At 44.5% G+C, this 16,491-nt stretch overlaps 1 protein-coding gene across 1 annotated transcript in view; it reads right to left on the bottom strand.

The window, feature by feature from the left end:
* Window positions 1-217: 217 nt before the first annotated feature.
* The window catches only part of LOC144791208 (neuropeptide Y receptor type 1-like), a 124,684-nt gene continuing 108,410 nt past the window's right edge, over window positions 218-16,491 (bottom strand). The window contains exon 2 of the mRNA XM_078665858.1: window positions 218-1,937. Coding sequence (XP_078521984.1) covers window positions 728-1,831 — 1,104 coding nt within the window. The 5' untranslated portion in view covers window positions 1,832-1,937 and the 3' untranslated portion in view covers window positions 218-727. The remainder of the gene's footprint in view (window positions 1,938-16,491) is intronic.

The raw sequence follows: 16,491 nt of genomic DNA on the forward strand, positions 1-16,491 counted from the left end.
ACACAGTGCCGTCTATGCCACTGTTAGATTTTCTGGCTCTTACTTTTATATTGAGTTTTTTGTGTGATTTATAATGCTCAAAAGACACTTAACTGAATCCTGCTGCCAAAGGGACACCTGCTGGATAACTCTGTGGTTGCTTCTGTGGTGAAAGTGGACAGCTGACAAAAAGCCAAGCAGTGCAGCTACAGTGACGCCTGCTGACTGTAATTGGTACTGTTGTTGAAGTACAAAATATCCTAGGGAAGGACAACTACGTATTGCTCATAGTGAGACCTGCTTTGTCAGAGCTGGGAATGTAGCTCAAATAAGAAAAATCCTTGAGAGGATGATTAAAGATTGATTCTACAGTGACCCCTATTGTTCAGGACTTGAAGAGCAGCTAATTAATAGACCATAGGTATAGGGAGAGTCAAGTCGAGGTTTAATAGGAATAGCTAGTGGTCAGGACAAGAAGTATAGTGCCTTTCGTACTTTCATTGATCCCTGTTGAATAACAAAAGAGGTAAACCAAACGTGCTCAGCTTCCTAATATAGTGTTCACAAGTCTGGACACACAGCTGCTGAGCAAGCTGATTGGTCAAAGGCTAGAGCTGAAGATACGATAGGTCACTTAGACCAAGGTGAATCAGAATGCAGAAAAAGTTTCCGAGTCTGATATTGGTAGATCCTGGTCCAAGTTTGTAGCGAGGAGTACAGCAGGTGAAGACACTTGGCGGAGGACAAGTCAGACATTGTTGTTGGCACTCCCACTTTGCAGTGAGGCCTTTGACAACTCGGTGCTGATTGTAGACATGGGGAATGTTTCGTACTTGTCCTGCTGCCCACCGCACCTGCACCGGTACGCTAGTGCCTTCACCTCCTTCTGGAAGTTGTTGTTCAGGAAGCCATACATGACAGGATTGACACAGGTGGAGGCCATGGCTGTCAGATGGCAGAGGGAGAAGATCAGGTTGTGATAGCATACAGAGATCTTCTCATGGTCCCAGTCATATAGGGCGTTGAAGACGGTGAGCGGCAACCAGCAGATGGCAAATGCTGCCACAATGCTGGCCAGCATGACATTGACCTTCTTGTGCTGGCCCTTGCGGCTACCATCCTTGGCTCGCTCCACCATGTCCTTGCGGCGTCGCAGTCGCAGGAAAATTCTAAAGTAGCAGATCAGGATGAGGAGGAGAGGCAGGCAGTACTGGAAAATCAAGAGACATGTAGTGTAGGCCAGCCGGTGCTGCTCAGAGGGCCAGTTGTCCATGCAGACGAAGTGGTTGACGAAGGGGTCGAAGGGCAATGAGAGGTTCTGGAAGGGCAGTGAGGTGAGGATGCTGAAGGAGAGGAAGGGCAGGGAGATGAAGCAGGCCACACTCCAGGTTACTGCTACAGCCAGATAGGCATGCCAAGCGATAGGCTTCCAGCCAGTGGGGTGAATGATAAGTTGATGCCTCTCAAGCGCAATCAGCACCAACGACAGCACCGAGACGGTGACAGAGATGCACTGGACGAATGGGGTGATCTTGCAAAGCGCCTCGCCCAGGATCCAACGGTTCATGAGGGTGTATATGACTGTCACAGGCAGGCAGACCAGGCACATCAAGATGTCAGAGCAGGAAAGGTTGGCGATGAAGATGTTAGTGACATTTCTCATCTCTTTGTGGCGCACAATGACGAACACAAGGCCCACGTTGCCGATTAGTCCCACAGCAATGACAGCGCTGTATGCTACAATGAGGAAGGTAATGTTGGTCACAGAGTCACCACACATGCCATCTCCTTCCCACGGGTGGTCCAGACGCTCTGAGAAGTTGAGGTAGAGGAGCTTCAGGAACTCATCCATGGTGAAGAGGTGATTTGCAGGTGGTTAGGGTAACTAATGCAGTCAGCCTCCACCAAACTCCTGGGGCGGGCAAGTATTGCCCTGCAAGAAATCCAGCCTAAAAGATCTGAAAAAGAACAAAAATGGAAAGGTTACTATTTGGAGAAATGCACTAAAAGCAATGACACAAGATGCAAGCAGTGCAAATTATTAACTAGGGCCCTACATAATTATCCAGGCAAAGTACTGATCTCTGAACAACTAACTCCCACATTGAAGAACTCAATTCTTCAACTCAGACCATCAAACTTACTCCCAAACAGAGACTGTGCAACTCTCGACCACCCCTAATCTATGGAACTCACTTCAACACACATACTCTAGAACTCACTGCCACCACACACAACCACTTCTACAAACCACCAAATATATTGTGGAACTCACCTACACAGTCCAACTTAAGGAACTTACTGTCATACAGGGCCAGCTTTAAGGCAGTATGACTGTTGCAGCCACACAGGACGCAGACCTGGGGAGGGGGCACTGACCTCAGGAGGGGGGTGGGCACTGGGTTTAACAATAACTTACGATTCAAAAACACCTTCATCAGAGTTCCTTGTGCGTCCAGTTTTCAGGCAGCATTAAAAATGACAAAATAACTCTTGTGATTAATGTTCCTGATATAGAGACTCCTCTGGGAGAGGAGTTGGCCTAATGGCTAGGGCGGTCGACCTCGAATCTGGGGAACCGGGTTCGAGTTTCGACAATGATGCTGAACATCCTGTGATTCTGGGCAAATCACTTAATCTCTGGGTACCTAACAAAAAAATTAATGTGTCCTCATATAACACATCTGGTGCTATGTAAATCGCTTTGATACCCGATATCGGGTCAAGTTCGAGGTATATAAAACTCCGTAAAAAAAAAAAAAGAGAGAGCTCAGAGTTTTGACTAGGGGCAGTTTTGAGTCGCCATAAAATAGCACAGAGGGTTAATATGCCTGCTGCAAAGAACCCATACCATGCAGATCACAGATCTGTGTTTATGTGGATAGCTGAGTGGATTACTGCTTTTATCACAGATATCCTTTTGCTACTTCAGTTCATACGGTACAACCCTAATAAAGAACAGTGACTGTTACTAACGGTCATCAAAGACCTGCATGGAAACTGCATAAAATAGGTTAGGATGTTCTGTTTTCTCCCAGTCTTTTATTATCTATTCCTAATGCTGCTGAAAAGGGTTTGTTTTGGTAAATATACATTCTTATTGGTAAAGTCAGCCTTCACAAGTGCTTTAAAATAAATAAAATGTATGTGTGAGAGAGGGGCTATGGAGAGATGAGGGGCACTTTTGCCCAGTGGTTGTGAGAGAATCCGAGGAGGTGGTCATGGGGGGGCACCAAAACATTTTGTATGCACTGGGCGCCAACAGCTCTAACACTGTCACCACCCACCTTGTGAACCTCATTTCTATTACCTGGAATGCTGAACTCACTCATTCCACCTCACCTGTGGAAATCCCTTCCAACACCTAGATGTTGGAACATACTCACTCTGCCCAGATCGCATTGTGGTCCTTACTTCAACCACAAGACTGGGTAACTTAGACCCACCAGCCAGAGTGTATAACTTACTTCCATCATACAGATTGTGGAACTGACTCCCGTCATCGAAATATATCGGCTTGTCGCATCAATCAGACTGTGGAACTCACAGAAAATTTAACTGACTCCAACCACACACCTGAGAAAATTAAAACTATCTGCATTTTAAGAAATGCTAAATTCCAACCTTTTGAAAGAAGCGTTTATCCAATCAACTTTTCAAATGATTGCATGAGGCTGAGTTTGAGGGCACACGAGCATCATGAGGTACGGTAAAGACCGTCTCGGGTTACAACAGTAAACACTTAAAGGGTTCATGAAGATTCATCTGACTATAAAACCCCACTGTAATGTACTTGAGACTCAATCTGAGACTACAAGTCCACACTATTGGGATGTACACCAAGACTGCATCTGAGGCTACCACACTGGCTCCACAAGGTGCACCAAGACTCACGTGAGGATTAAACATCCACCTTTATGGTGTACACATAACTCCATCGCACATGGTAACACCCAACTTCAGGATGTACGAGAGATCTACAAGAGGCCACAACACCTTACCTTCAGTAAGCACACCTAAGTTGCATATGAGGTAAGGGCAGTCCGTGCTCATGATGCATACAAGACTCCATCAGAGCCTCCAACATCTTAACCTCATAAAGCAGAATATAACTGCATCTGAGGCAACAATAAAATTCCCTCACTCTACCTTATGATGTTCATAAGACTCCTTCTGGGGCAACAACATTGAGGAACCCTCATTGAGTATGAGAATCCATCTCAGGGTACAACGCCCTAATGTCTTGAGAAGGTCTACCCTCAGCACGGCTCAGGGCCAGGCGCAGCGACGACTGAGAATGGGAGCGCAAATGCCTGACCAAGCCCTGTGGATAAAAGTTGTCTCTTACAACAGGTGTTAGAATCAGGTTTGAAACTGTATTCTCTCCCATAGAGGCACCCAGAGTAGTCTCCTCCTGACATCTGAAACATGTTCAGGCTGTCTCAGATCCTCCACTTCCTAACTACAAAGTTTCTAGTACTGTTTAGACACTGGTGTCTCTTTGAGGGTTTTATGACGTTACAACGCATACTTTTACAACGCACACCTTTACAACGTATTTTTTAACAACGCATTCCATTACAAAGCATGCCATTACAACTAACTTTTTTTAACTACCTTTACAACGCATTCCATTACAACGCATACTACCTTTACAACGCATACCATTACAACGCATTACATTACATTGCATGTATGGTAAGTATTGGATAGTGTAGGGGTAAAAAAGACTATTCTAACTCCAGGCGGTGCAACAGTAGGGTAAGTGTTGGATAGAGTAGGGGTAAAAATTACTATTCTAACTCCAGGGGGTGCAACAGTAGGGTAAGTGTTGGATAGTGTAGGGGTAAAAATTACTATTCTAACTCCAGGGGGTGCAACAGTAGGGTAAGTGTTGGATGGTAATGGTATGCGTTGTAATGGTATGCGTTGTAATGACATGCGTTGTAATGGTATGCGTCGTAGTGTCATGCGTTGTAATGGTTGTGTTGTAATGGCATGCTATGTAATGGATGTTGCGCTGTAAAAGTTTTGTTGTAATAGTAGTGCGTTGTAAAAGTTGCGTTGTAAAGGTTGTTTCCCCTCTTTGAGAGACTGCAACAGTACTCAGAGTAGCATAAAAGACACACAAATATTATTCAGGCGTGCAAAGCTTTAGGGAGAAATGTAAGGGATTTCTGAAGGACTAATTCCTTCAAGATGGACACATGAGTCTTTCAGTTTCCTATTCTGTCCCCGATGCCATCCCTCAATGCGTCCTTGTGTTATACTTGCGTGACTTTGTAACCACTTAATGCTGTATTGTTCAACTATGACTCTTATGGATCCCATCATGTACTTCTGGTAAACGTTAACACATTACATTTAAAGCGCCCTGATACATTCGGGTCTTGTTAGCGCTATATAAAACTCAACATAATAATAAATGTATCATATCGTGGAAAATACTCAAAAATGTAACTTTTACTGCTGGCACCGGGGGTGTTCTTCGTTCCTAAATACGTATGTCTAATTTTCTTCTTGTGATGTGTTATTAATTTATGTATTCAAGATTGTGGATGTATTTTAATTAATGTTTTATTATTATGTATGCAATTATTTTACAGCTCTCAGGTGCCATTGGCCTTGTTCGCGCTGAGGAAGCTAATGAAATTCAGTGAATGTGCAGCCACAGCAACCAGCCTCTTCCTTGCATTATTATCACCTTGCACATAATGTGTTTGGCTAAAAAGACATACACATTTAAAGTGACGTCACAGAGACGGTAAGATAATTCCGTGCTTTTGCTTCACATCTTTGAAGCTGCTGAGAGAATGCATCTCTTCTGCTCGGCTTGTATCAGTGACTGGGGGCAGATCCACCCAGACTCCCTCCATTTTGTACAAAGGTCATTCCAAGCAACGCCTTTCTCCCCCATGCATGCATTGACTTGCAATGGCATTTAATGCACCTCTTTGCTTGTGGGGGCTAGGTAACAGCACTGTGGGCCACACTGGTCGCGTCAAGGCACTATGGGCCTCATTTATAAGGCTGTGCGTCACTTTTACGCCACTGGTGTGTCACTTTTTGTGACGCACCAGCAGCGTAAAAAATGTGCCGTGTTGCACCAAATTTACAAAGTGACGCATCTAGGTAGATGCGTCACTTTGTAAACCTCTGCGCCATATTATACCTGCGCCAGGTATAATGTATGCAAGGGGAGTTCTGACGCAATAAAAGGTCATAAAAGTGACGCAGTGAAATCTATAAGATTTCACTGCGCCACTTCTAGGACTCAAATGCGTCAATTTCTTACGCCTGCCTCACAGCAGGCGTAAGACTGACGCAGGCCCTTTCACATGGGGCTTGCCCCATGTGAAAGGACACATTGCTGGAGTTGCGTCACTTTTGTGACACACTCCAGCAATGCGTCACTTTTGCGCCAAGAGATACGTTAGAAATACTGACGTATCTGTAACTCCTTGCACAATGATACATCATACTGTAAATATGACGCATCATTGGTGTCGCAAGGGGGGCGCAGTGAAAAGTGAGGCATCGCTGTTTACACGCAGCAATGCGTCACTTTTCATAAATGAGGCCCTATATATTTAGCAGAACGTTTCTGTGTGAAATGCCCTGCTAAAGAGAAGCAAAGGGTGGCTTTGTCGTGTAAGCATCATCACGAACAATGTCTTACACCCAGCCCAGCTTCCCTCCTTTTCAACAAAGCAGGCATGATGCAGGACCTAGGAAGGAAGCTCTGATATACCCTCTGCCTGCCTCTTGAAAGCTGGCATTGGCCTCTTTTCTCACAGCACCCAAAACGTTTCTTCTCCTCAGAACTCCAGGCTTTTTAGAGAGGTGATCTGCGACTCATCCTTCACCCCTTAGACAACAGGGCTGCCATCACTTCCCCGCTGTGAGGTACCAGGCTCCATCAATGGCAAAACACTCTGCCCTTCAAGGCTTCAACCCTGCCCAGTGCCAAGATGCCAGCTAGTGCTCCGAAGTGTTTGCAAGGTGCCTCTTAGCGCTCTGAAAAACACACAAAACACGAAAGTGAGCGGGGGGCTTCGTGGCTGGCAGTCTACAAAAGAGACCCTCTAGCCACCACTCTTCACTGCAAGCCAAGCGCTGCCTTCTTCCAGGAAGTGCCTGCTTTGCTCTCTGTCTGACAGGCCAGTGTCTAGCCTGCTCTCCTCTAGGTTGTGACCCCCTCTCTTCCACTCTCTTTCCAGGAGTTCTGATCCCAGCACTTCCCAGCCCTCCCTGTCTTACCATTCCCTTCCCATCCCAGTGCTACGTTGCTTTTCTTTGCCAGCCGCAGGGGCGGCCTTAGGCATGTGCAAGCTGTGCACCTGCACAGGGCCACCAAACCCCAGGGGCCACCACGCCAATATATATCCTTAATATAGTAATCCTCTGAGGATGGATACATATTTGCGCGGCTCTCTGTTCCACTTCCACTGGGCTCCGCGCTCCGTCCCGCCCGGACCCCCTCCTCTGGGGCCCCCTACCTACGCTCCCTGCTCAGGGCCGCCATGAGCCTAGAGCCGCCCCTGCCAGCCTCCTCTGCAGAGTTACAGGCCGCTCGTCCCGACCTCCCAACTAACTTTTGGTTGACTGGTTTCTCTCCTGCTTTCCTCCTGCTTTTGCAGCAACCCTCCGGCCTGTGACAACACACACACACTACCAACAGGAGATGTTAGACAGAGCACTGCATACACGCGCTGTGCCGCCCAGAAATGCTGTTGAGATGGGTATTGCTGTGCTCACAACAGCACATATTACCAATCACTAAACACCCTCCACCTCTAGACTTAAGGTATAACAATGGCCACACACACACCGCACAGCACTGATATGCCACGTGTTGTCAATCACAGCGTTCAGAACAGCAATCTGCACTGAGACACCACATGTACTATAAAACACCAGAACATAAGAAGGCAGAAGTTGTAACCTGCAACTGACCTGGCTCAAATATCCCCTTAATTGGCAAGTGCAGCACTCCGCAGCACTCGCTTACACACACACACGCACCAGTGGGCATTGCTGTTATACTATAAGATGGGTACGTGACTGAGTTTCCTCCATCAAATATCAAAAACATTCCCCTACAACTCATTGAAACTGACACATTCACCCAACATAGGGACACTCAACCATTCCTATTACTGATAACACATCCTAGCAGGCTCAATGAGACCCCATTAGGTTATGGAACCCTAAAACCGTTTGGAAAATCATCCATGGACGATGGAAAGAGCTTCAATGTCATACCAGTGGCAAACTGTGCACCTTACAAAAGCCAGTTATTAAGAGTAGCACTGGTATATTCCACCAGTTATTGTTTGAATATACAGGAGCTTAAATCTTTTGATGGGAGTTGTGGAAAAAAATAATTATATGCCCCTCTGGTAACAGAGGGGCATATTACCAAGCAATAGCGATAATTATCGCTATGCATGGTTAGCGGCTATAATTATATTGCCGCGCTCCGACGATTTTTACCGCTGAGATACCTTGATATTATCAAGGTTTATCTCAAAAGCGGTAAAAATCCTGCAAAATGCATGAATATCGCTGAAAAATTAGCGATATTCATGCATTATCTTGACAATGCTCTTAGCCATGTTATCCACCTTCCATTGGATAACATGGCTAATAACTGCTCTGGGCAGGCGTTAGCTTTTGGAGATAATCGCGCTTAGCGCGATTATTTCCAAAAGTAGGTAATAGGAAATAGCGATGTTTGCGACTGTTTCCAGTCGCTAACATCTTGGCACGCCCACTTTGCATGTCATTAGCCATAATTATCGCTGACATGCAAAGTGGGCCCCAAGATGATCGCTATCTCCTAATAGCTGTAGCTAACTGGTGTTAGCAACAGCTAGGTAATAGGGCGATAAAATTATCGCCGCTTTAGCGGGAAAAATTCCCGCTAAAGCGGCGATAAGGCCCTTGGTAATATGCCCCAGAGTTCCTTTTCCTTGTATTAATGTTTTACTAGCTAATATTAAAGACTACTGGAAATGCATCCCAGGTAGAGGGAAATGTGTTGAACTACTTATCCTAATAGCTCTTCGACAAATTACTTTAATCTGGAAAGATATGACGAAAATCTCTTATTCTGCTCCATAGGAAGGTATTCGTTTTAAACATGAAAAATAACTCAGCTGCACAACTGGGACCATTATGAAAAAAGAGACCGTAGGTGACCTCCCTTTATTGCTTTTTTATGTCATTCATGCACCTAACAGCACTCAATGTCCAACCGACCATAGTGGATTCAGCAAAATCTTTAGGCATAACACTTGACACCAACCTCAACATGCAGCAACATATCAGCAAGGCAACAAAGGGAGCGAACTTCCAGATCAATACTCTGAGGAAACTTAAACCCTACCTCCCAGCCAAAGACTTCCAAACAGCAGTACAATCGCTAGTCATCCCACGTATTGAATACGGCAGCACCGCCCTCTGCGGACTCCCCCTAACTACTACCGCACCACTAAGAGCTTCGCTGAATGCTGCAGCGAGACTCATCACTGGGTCAAAAAAGCACTCCCACATTACCCCTGACTTGAAATCCCTGAACTGGCTGCCTTTTGAAGCCAGAATACAGCTGAAAATCGCCTGCATGACACACAAGGCGGTACACCTAAACTCACCCGGCTACCTCGCTCAGAAACTGACAATCTCTGGAGGAACTAGAAACACGAGAGGCACAAACAATCTTCTGCTGAAACCTCGAAGATTCCGGAAGGAAAATACTTACAAGCGCTCCTTCTCAGGATTGGCGCCTAGGATTTGGAACTCACTCCCTCCCGAAACCAGGCTTATCTCTTCCACTACACTCTTCAAAAAAGAAGTAAAAGCTATCCTCATGGCTAAATACACTTGATCTATCATCTCGAACTCTGTCAACACCTTGCACCGATCTGTTTTGCATGCTTGACTCATTTACTTATTTGTATGAGTTGTTTTATTACTCACGTGATGGCTTGCAGCCACCTATTTGTACTATGTGATCTATTGATTTATTGTTTGACTATGTTCCCTCATGTACCCCTCTATGTAAAGCGCTCTGATATCTGTGAAGATCTTGTTCGCGCTATATAAAACTTTGAAAATAAATAAATAAATAAAATAAAATTCATACTGTAATTTTACTGAGGTTGGGTGACAATGCCGAAGTGTCTACACCTCCTTGATTTTGCTACATGCTCTTGCACGTTTCTTGCAGCTTATTGTTTTATTTAATACAACACGTTACTTTTTGCTATGGATTTTTGTTCCTATAATTGCTGTACATATTCATTAAATGTGTAATGACTTATTATTATCTTCTGACGCATTTTCTTTTCTTCCCCTGGTAACCCATTATCTATTCGTTCTACTCTTTTCCCCTTTTCCTCTTGGCTCACACATTAGAAAACCCCTATTTTTATTTCATGATATTGCTGTCAAAATAATATACTTTCATGAGAAATAATTTGATTAATGGATGGCTTAACTATATAGATATGCTTTTATGACTGTTCTTTCTCGCTAGCCTAGAGATGGCATTTACTGTTTGTTTTGTTGCGTATTTCTTCATAATAAAACGTATAAAAAACAAGCAAAAAAATAAAAGCCAATTACAGAACAAAAGAAAACACGAATCCACAATAGCAGGGGTGGAGGTGAGCTTGGGTGGCAGATGCGCCTTCGGGAGGATGCTCACGGACGGTGGCTTCAAATCCCCCAGTGTGGGCTGTCCTCCCCCTCACTGAGATGAAGCGATCATATAATGTATTAGCTGACAGCCAGGAGAAGCTGAGTGCAAAATATGCTACAAATGAGAAAAGTGCAAGAATAAGATGGCGAGAGCGCTGGGTTGTCACAGCTGAGCAGTTATGTTGTTATTTTTACGCGTTTCAGTCAGCGTTTTGTTTATTCCACGGAGACTGAGTGATCTGCAAACTCGTTATTTTGTGCTGCAACACAACAGCTGCCAATCAAACCTATAAGAGAAAAACATCCTGCCATGAATGTTCTGTCAGAGCATGTGACTCGTTCAGTCTATAATCAGCCTACATTTAACTCTTTCTTGCTACTAAACCTTCGGCAAATCATAGCAGCCATGTTGCCTTTTGTGAGGAGAAAATAGATTAAGAAATATTTAGGTCTTGCCTGCGATCGCATAGGCCCTGCACGCCTCTCACTTGCGAGAGATGTTGTATACAACAAGAGGCTTTCAGCCCACCCATTGCTAAACATTAGTTGGCTTCATTGTCACTCTTATTTGCTGCCTTCTAATTGGCCAGCACAATTTGGCTTCACTTCCTCTTCTTTAGGCCTGAGCATGGACCATGTACTGATCAATTCAGTTTGATTGCTGTTCTTCCGCTGATCGTGCTGTGATTGAGGAACTATTTTTATTTTTTCTTCTTCCCTATCATCCTTGTTGAATCTCTTTTCATGTGTACCTATGTTTTACTATGCCACACACAATTCAAAGAAGCCCTTTTCTCCTTTGAAATTGATGTTTATTGTGACAACAGACTTTCTCTGCTTCTAAATGTGTTTTCAATAAAATATGGACATGGGCACAATTGCTTTCTTTATATGACAGGATTTGTTGCCAAATTGTATATATTGTTTCTTAGTCATGCATGGAAAGATTAACTGATTTGCTCAGAAACCCTGGGGTGTTGTACCAAGACTTAACAAAAAAGACACTTTCATTACAATTACTGAAAACCATCAACAACAAGCATTGGCAAAGCCAGCAGTCCAGCCTTTGAGACAGTTGGCTCGGCCATTGCCTTTTATTCCTGATGTTTGGTTGGGTATTGCTACTTTGGCAATAATCTGTAGCCATGCTGCATAGCACTGTGGCCACTGCGCAGGATGGCTAAATAATAATAAAAAAAATACTTTGATGCATCCAGCTGTAATGCACTTTCAAAAAAAGAAATTTGCCTTGGCTGTGTCATAACACTTTTTAAAATTACTTTTAGCCACACTGCAAAGCATCTACACTGCTGTACAGCATGGCTACAAAACATTGCCATGGCCAATAGCTCTCATAGTCTAGACATATTGGCTTTGGCAAAGCTTGTTTTTGGTTGTTTTCAGTTAATGTAATAAAAGTGCCTTTATTGGACTTGAGAGGCTCCTCAGGATGGCGAATGATTTTAAGTGTGGTAGCGCTTTATAGTGTTATTCTCAATGGCTGTGATGGAGTTCTTTTCTGAGGGTGTCTGTATTTGACGGTAAATTTGCAATAGGCCTTGCAGAATCTTCTCTAATGAGGAGAATGCTTCAGATGGCCACCTCCTCTTCTCCCAGTAAAAAAGTTCCTGGTGCAAGTCAGGTTTCTATCCCAGCATACTCTTTCCCAGTGTGATGAAACATGAGTATGGCTTGTGCCAAACTCTCGTTCTAAAGGTCAGTGACACACTGATACTGCCCCAGACTCTTCTGCCTTTATGGCACACACACTGTTTCTGATGGGGTCAAGCAACTGCTTGGCTAAGGATTAATAAGTCTATCTCAGTTGATGGGACAATTTTGGGCACTTCGCCTCAAACATCAGGTTTCACTTCAAGTGGAGTACAGTTCAAGGTACTCCGGAATGACAGCAGATTCGTTTTCTAAGATTTTCAGACAGCTGGCATCTGCCCCCTCTGGTATTCACATATATTCATTGGTATTGTGCTAATTGAATCTGTTCACAGACATACGGAATGATGGCCCTTATTGAGGGGTGTTGAGGTGCTCCTTGGACAGGCACATCTCTTCTTCATTTCTTAATTACACAAGTGATGGTACCAGAAATATTATTTATATACTCTGTGGATGGATTCTGCGTTTTGTACCTTTTGGCGTCAGAGTTGGCAAAGACTTGTGTCATGTAGGTTGGTTGAGGTGGTCAGTTTTTGAGTCCAGTATGCTGGTGTGCTGGTTCTTGCTGCTTTGTAGGTTACACTGAAGGTTTTGAAGATATTGAGGGCCAGGAGGAAAAGCCAGTGCAGGTACTTCCAGGCTGAGGGTTATGTGGTCATATTTTGCCAGTCCCATGATGTGACAGTGGGTGATGTGAAGTAAAGGCTTTCATGTAACCACTGTAGAAGCAGAGTCACCATTGAGCATGGCACTTCCACCAGCAAGGTGGGCGAGAACCAGTGGTTTTACTGTGGTATTAAAAATACTTCTGGAATGCAGGATTTTACAGTAGTCTACAGAGAGCCTCACAAGCTGCCTTGGTTTTCTGGGCAATAGGTGTCTCGAAGAAGAGGGCATTGAAGGTAAATTTTTGAGTTTTTCGATTTGCAGCAAACAGGGATGAAACTATTGATGTTCATATTGAAGAGCACATTTTGGTAATGGGATTCTCTTTTGCTGTTCGTGAAAAGGAACTAATCCATTTTGGTCAGGTTTCTTTTCAGATAAGCGTGTGGTATGCTGTTCTCTCTGAGAGCTGGCAGGGTATAAGTTAGTCATTGTCAGGAAGCGCTGAGACTTTCTGGTGGATCTGCATTTCATTGACATATTGATGGCTTGTAATGCTGTTTTTCATGGGTAGAGCTCCACATGTCTACATATAGAGGTTAAAATGATGTGAGAGAGGACGGTTTCCACGGGTACTCCGAAGGCGAGCAGGCACTTCTAGAATCTTGATGTGTACATTTAGATGATTTGATGTCATTTGTTAGATGCAAGGCTAACACCAAAATACCAAATCCAAGAATTGCGTGTGAGATTCTATGAGGTTTGCTAAGGCCTGGTATGAAATCACTGCAGAGAAGTCGAGCAGGATCAGCAAGCATGAGTCTCCTGTATCCTTCATCAGGAGGTTGTCATACATGACTTAGATTGGCTGCTGCATCAAGTGGGACTAGAGTTGTGCATGAGGTGATCTTCACTGATTCGCTCATGCAGCTCGGTGGAAAGAGCTCTCTTGTTTACCTTTGCAATGAACGGCATGTGTGGTGCATCTATAGTTGTACAGAGTGGTGTGGTCCAGGATTAGTTTCCTCAGAAGTCTGCGGATCTCTTCAAGTTTAAGTGTGTCAGCGTTGATGCTTTGGGTGAGGGAGGCACTGGTAATGTGAAAGAGGGATGTGAGCAGTAGCGGTAGTGGTGGGAGTAGCTGCCGGGCGGTGACGTGGGGAGGGCAGGTTGGAGGGTAGTAATCTATGGATTACGGAGGATTACAGGTAAGTAAACATATAAATAAACAAAACAATTTTGTTGCGTGCACTGCATCGCATTTGGGGATGCAGTGCGTGCAACAAAATTTGTTTTATTTATTTATATGTTTACTTACCTGTAATTCTCCGTAATCCATAGATTACTACCCCAACCCTGCCCTCCCCCACCCCACGTCACCGCCCGGCAGCTACTCCCACCATCGACCGCTACTGGATGTGAGAGCTTCTTCACAGATAGGTTTCACAGAGCACTCATTGTCAGTGAGCTCTTGCGAGAACCAGTGTGCAAAGAGCTTTGGTTTGATGGAGTTAGGTTTTTATTGGGGGTGTAGGCTTCCCTAATGTTTTTGGGGATCTGCTCATGGTATCCAGGATTGTGCCGACAATTACTCTAGGCGTTGGTATTCGTTTGCAAGATCTTGTTGCAGAAGGTCCACACACAAGTATTTTAAGTAGCTGAAGCCTTGGCTGCCATATTTGGGTTGTTCATAATGCATCATGGACTTGTGATGGAGGGAGTTAGGGAGACGAGTTGACATATTGGAATGCGGCATTTTAGCATTTGTAAGGCACTTAAGACTAACCTGGAGATGTTGCCTTTAATTTGTGGGGGCAAGGTTGTTCCCACGAGTGTTCAAGAGGTCGATTTAGAGATCTTTAATTTGTTTTTTCATTCAGTCTCCGTTAAGGCTAATGCCTCAGAGACAATTTTTACTGGTGTGGTGGATAGAAAAGGTTAGGCATCCTCCTGTTTTGGGAGCATTATTAAAGCATTCTAGGATGTAACTGTGAGAAGAGAATGTTAAAAATGTGCAGGATGTAGAGGCGAGTCTGGTGTCTGTGAGGAAGATTGTGTTGAGGCTCGGTGTGATGATGCATGGGACAGTGAGGTTTAATGTCTTATTTTGGGGGCAGCTTCCACACTCTAATAGGCTCAAAAAGTACTCACCCATGACTGTCTCCACCCTTCCTTTGATACGTCCTAGCAAGGACACTCCGAGGATCAGCAGAAAAAGAAGAGGAAAACCTGAAAATAACTGGTAGAAGTGGGCAGAGGTACAAGAGAGTCGCCTATGACCAGCAGTATGCTCGTATCTGGTTTCCAATCCAGTGGTCACGAGTGGCTCCCTTACTTATTTCGAAAGGCTCCTAGGGTTGAAAATGGTTAGCGCCACCTAACTGGTGGGTAAAGTCAGATGTGCAGATCTTGTCACTGAATACAAATGGGGTTGGCTTCTAAGCTACAAGCCTAGAGGGCTACCTTATTTTAAAAAGCTGAAGCCGGAAAAGGACTTGCAGCTGTTTATTGGGGAACAGCAGGAGGGAGGAAGGCAACTTGACCGTCCTTCCCTTTAAGCAGCTGGCTTCCAGTTTAGATCTTTGGAAGAGTTTCTTTCCTTATTTGTCAAACAGTTCCCAGGGCGGGGAACCTTTGAGGCTTTTTCAGTGGAGAGTAAATGTGGATGGGCGGCTAAAGTCACATGCCCTCTCCCGCCTATTGCTGGTTTCAAATCCGGAGAGGTAGCAGGGATTTCTTAATTTTCAAACAGTTTCCAGGATGAGAGATAGCTGTGGACGTCTGATTGGTAGATAGAGGCAGGTGGGTGGCTCAAGTCATGTGCCCACACTCACTCACAGCTGTCTTCTGATCTGTGTGTTGGATTACAGCGCCCTACTTTTGAAGCCTTTCGCAGGAGCTAAACCTCTGGTTCTGTATTATAACGTCCTCTGGAATGTCAATTTGGTGTTAAAATAGAGCCAGAGCCGTAAGAATGCTTTACTTTTGAAGTCACTGACTGAAAAGTTCTATTTTTTATGTCATTGTTAGCCTTTCAAAGGTCGTCTGGCTCCCTTGAAGGTGTCACATGGACTTTTCGGATGAAAGACTGCGTTTCTGAAAGGTAAAGAGGACCCAGATGTCTTTGCCTTCAGTTTCCTGTGCCGTATGAGTTCAGAAAGTTTCCTGGTTCACAAGGAAGCGTCTGAGGTCTTATACAGTTAAGAGGGCAAAAGTTAGAAGACAGGGCATGCATGCTATTTTAAGAAGTTTTGCAATGCCTCGCTGTATTATGTAATCGCACCTTCTGCTGATAATAGCGCGCCAGTGGCTGGTGGAGTGAAGGCTGAGGTTCTTTCTGCACAGGACCAAATGGGAGCTGACCTCCTCTTCTTTTCCCAAGTTTATCACTGGTAAAAAAAAGTCCTGCTTCTGTTATCAGTGTTCACAGTAATCATTCAAACTCGTCTCAGTGTAGCTTAAAATGTACATTTTCCCAGAGGCACTAAAAGGGATTTGAGTGACAACACACACATCCATTTTTATTTC

Source organism: Lissotriton helveticus, chromosome 11 (genome assembly GCF_964261635.1).
Source record: "Lissotriton helveticus chromosome 11, aLisHel1.1, whole genome shotgun sequence".
In the NCBI taxonomy this organism is placed as follows: domain Eukaryota; kingdom Metazoa; phylum Chordata; class Amphibia; order Caudata; family Salamandridae; genus Lissotriton; species Lissotriton helveticus.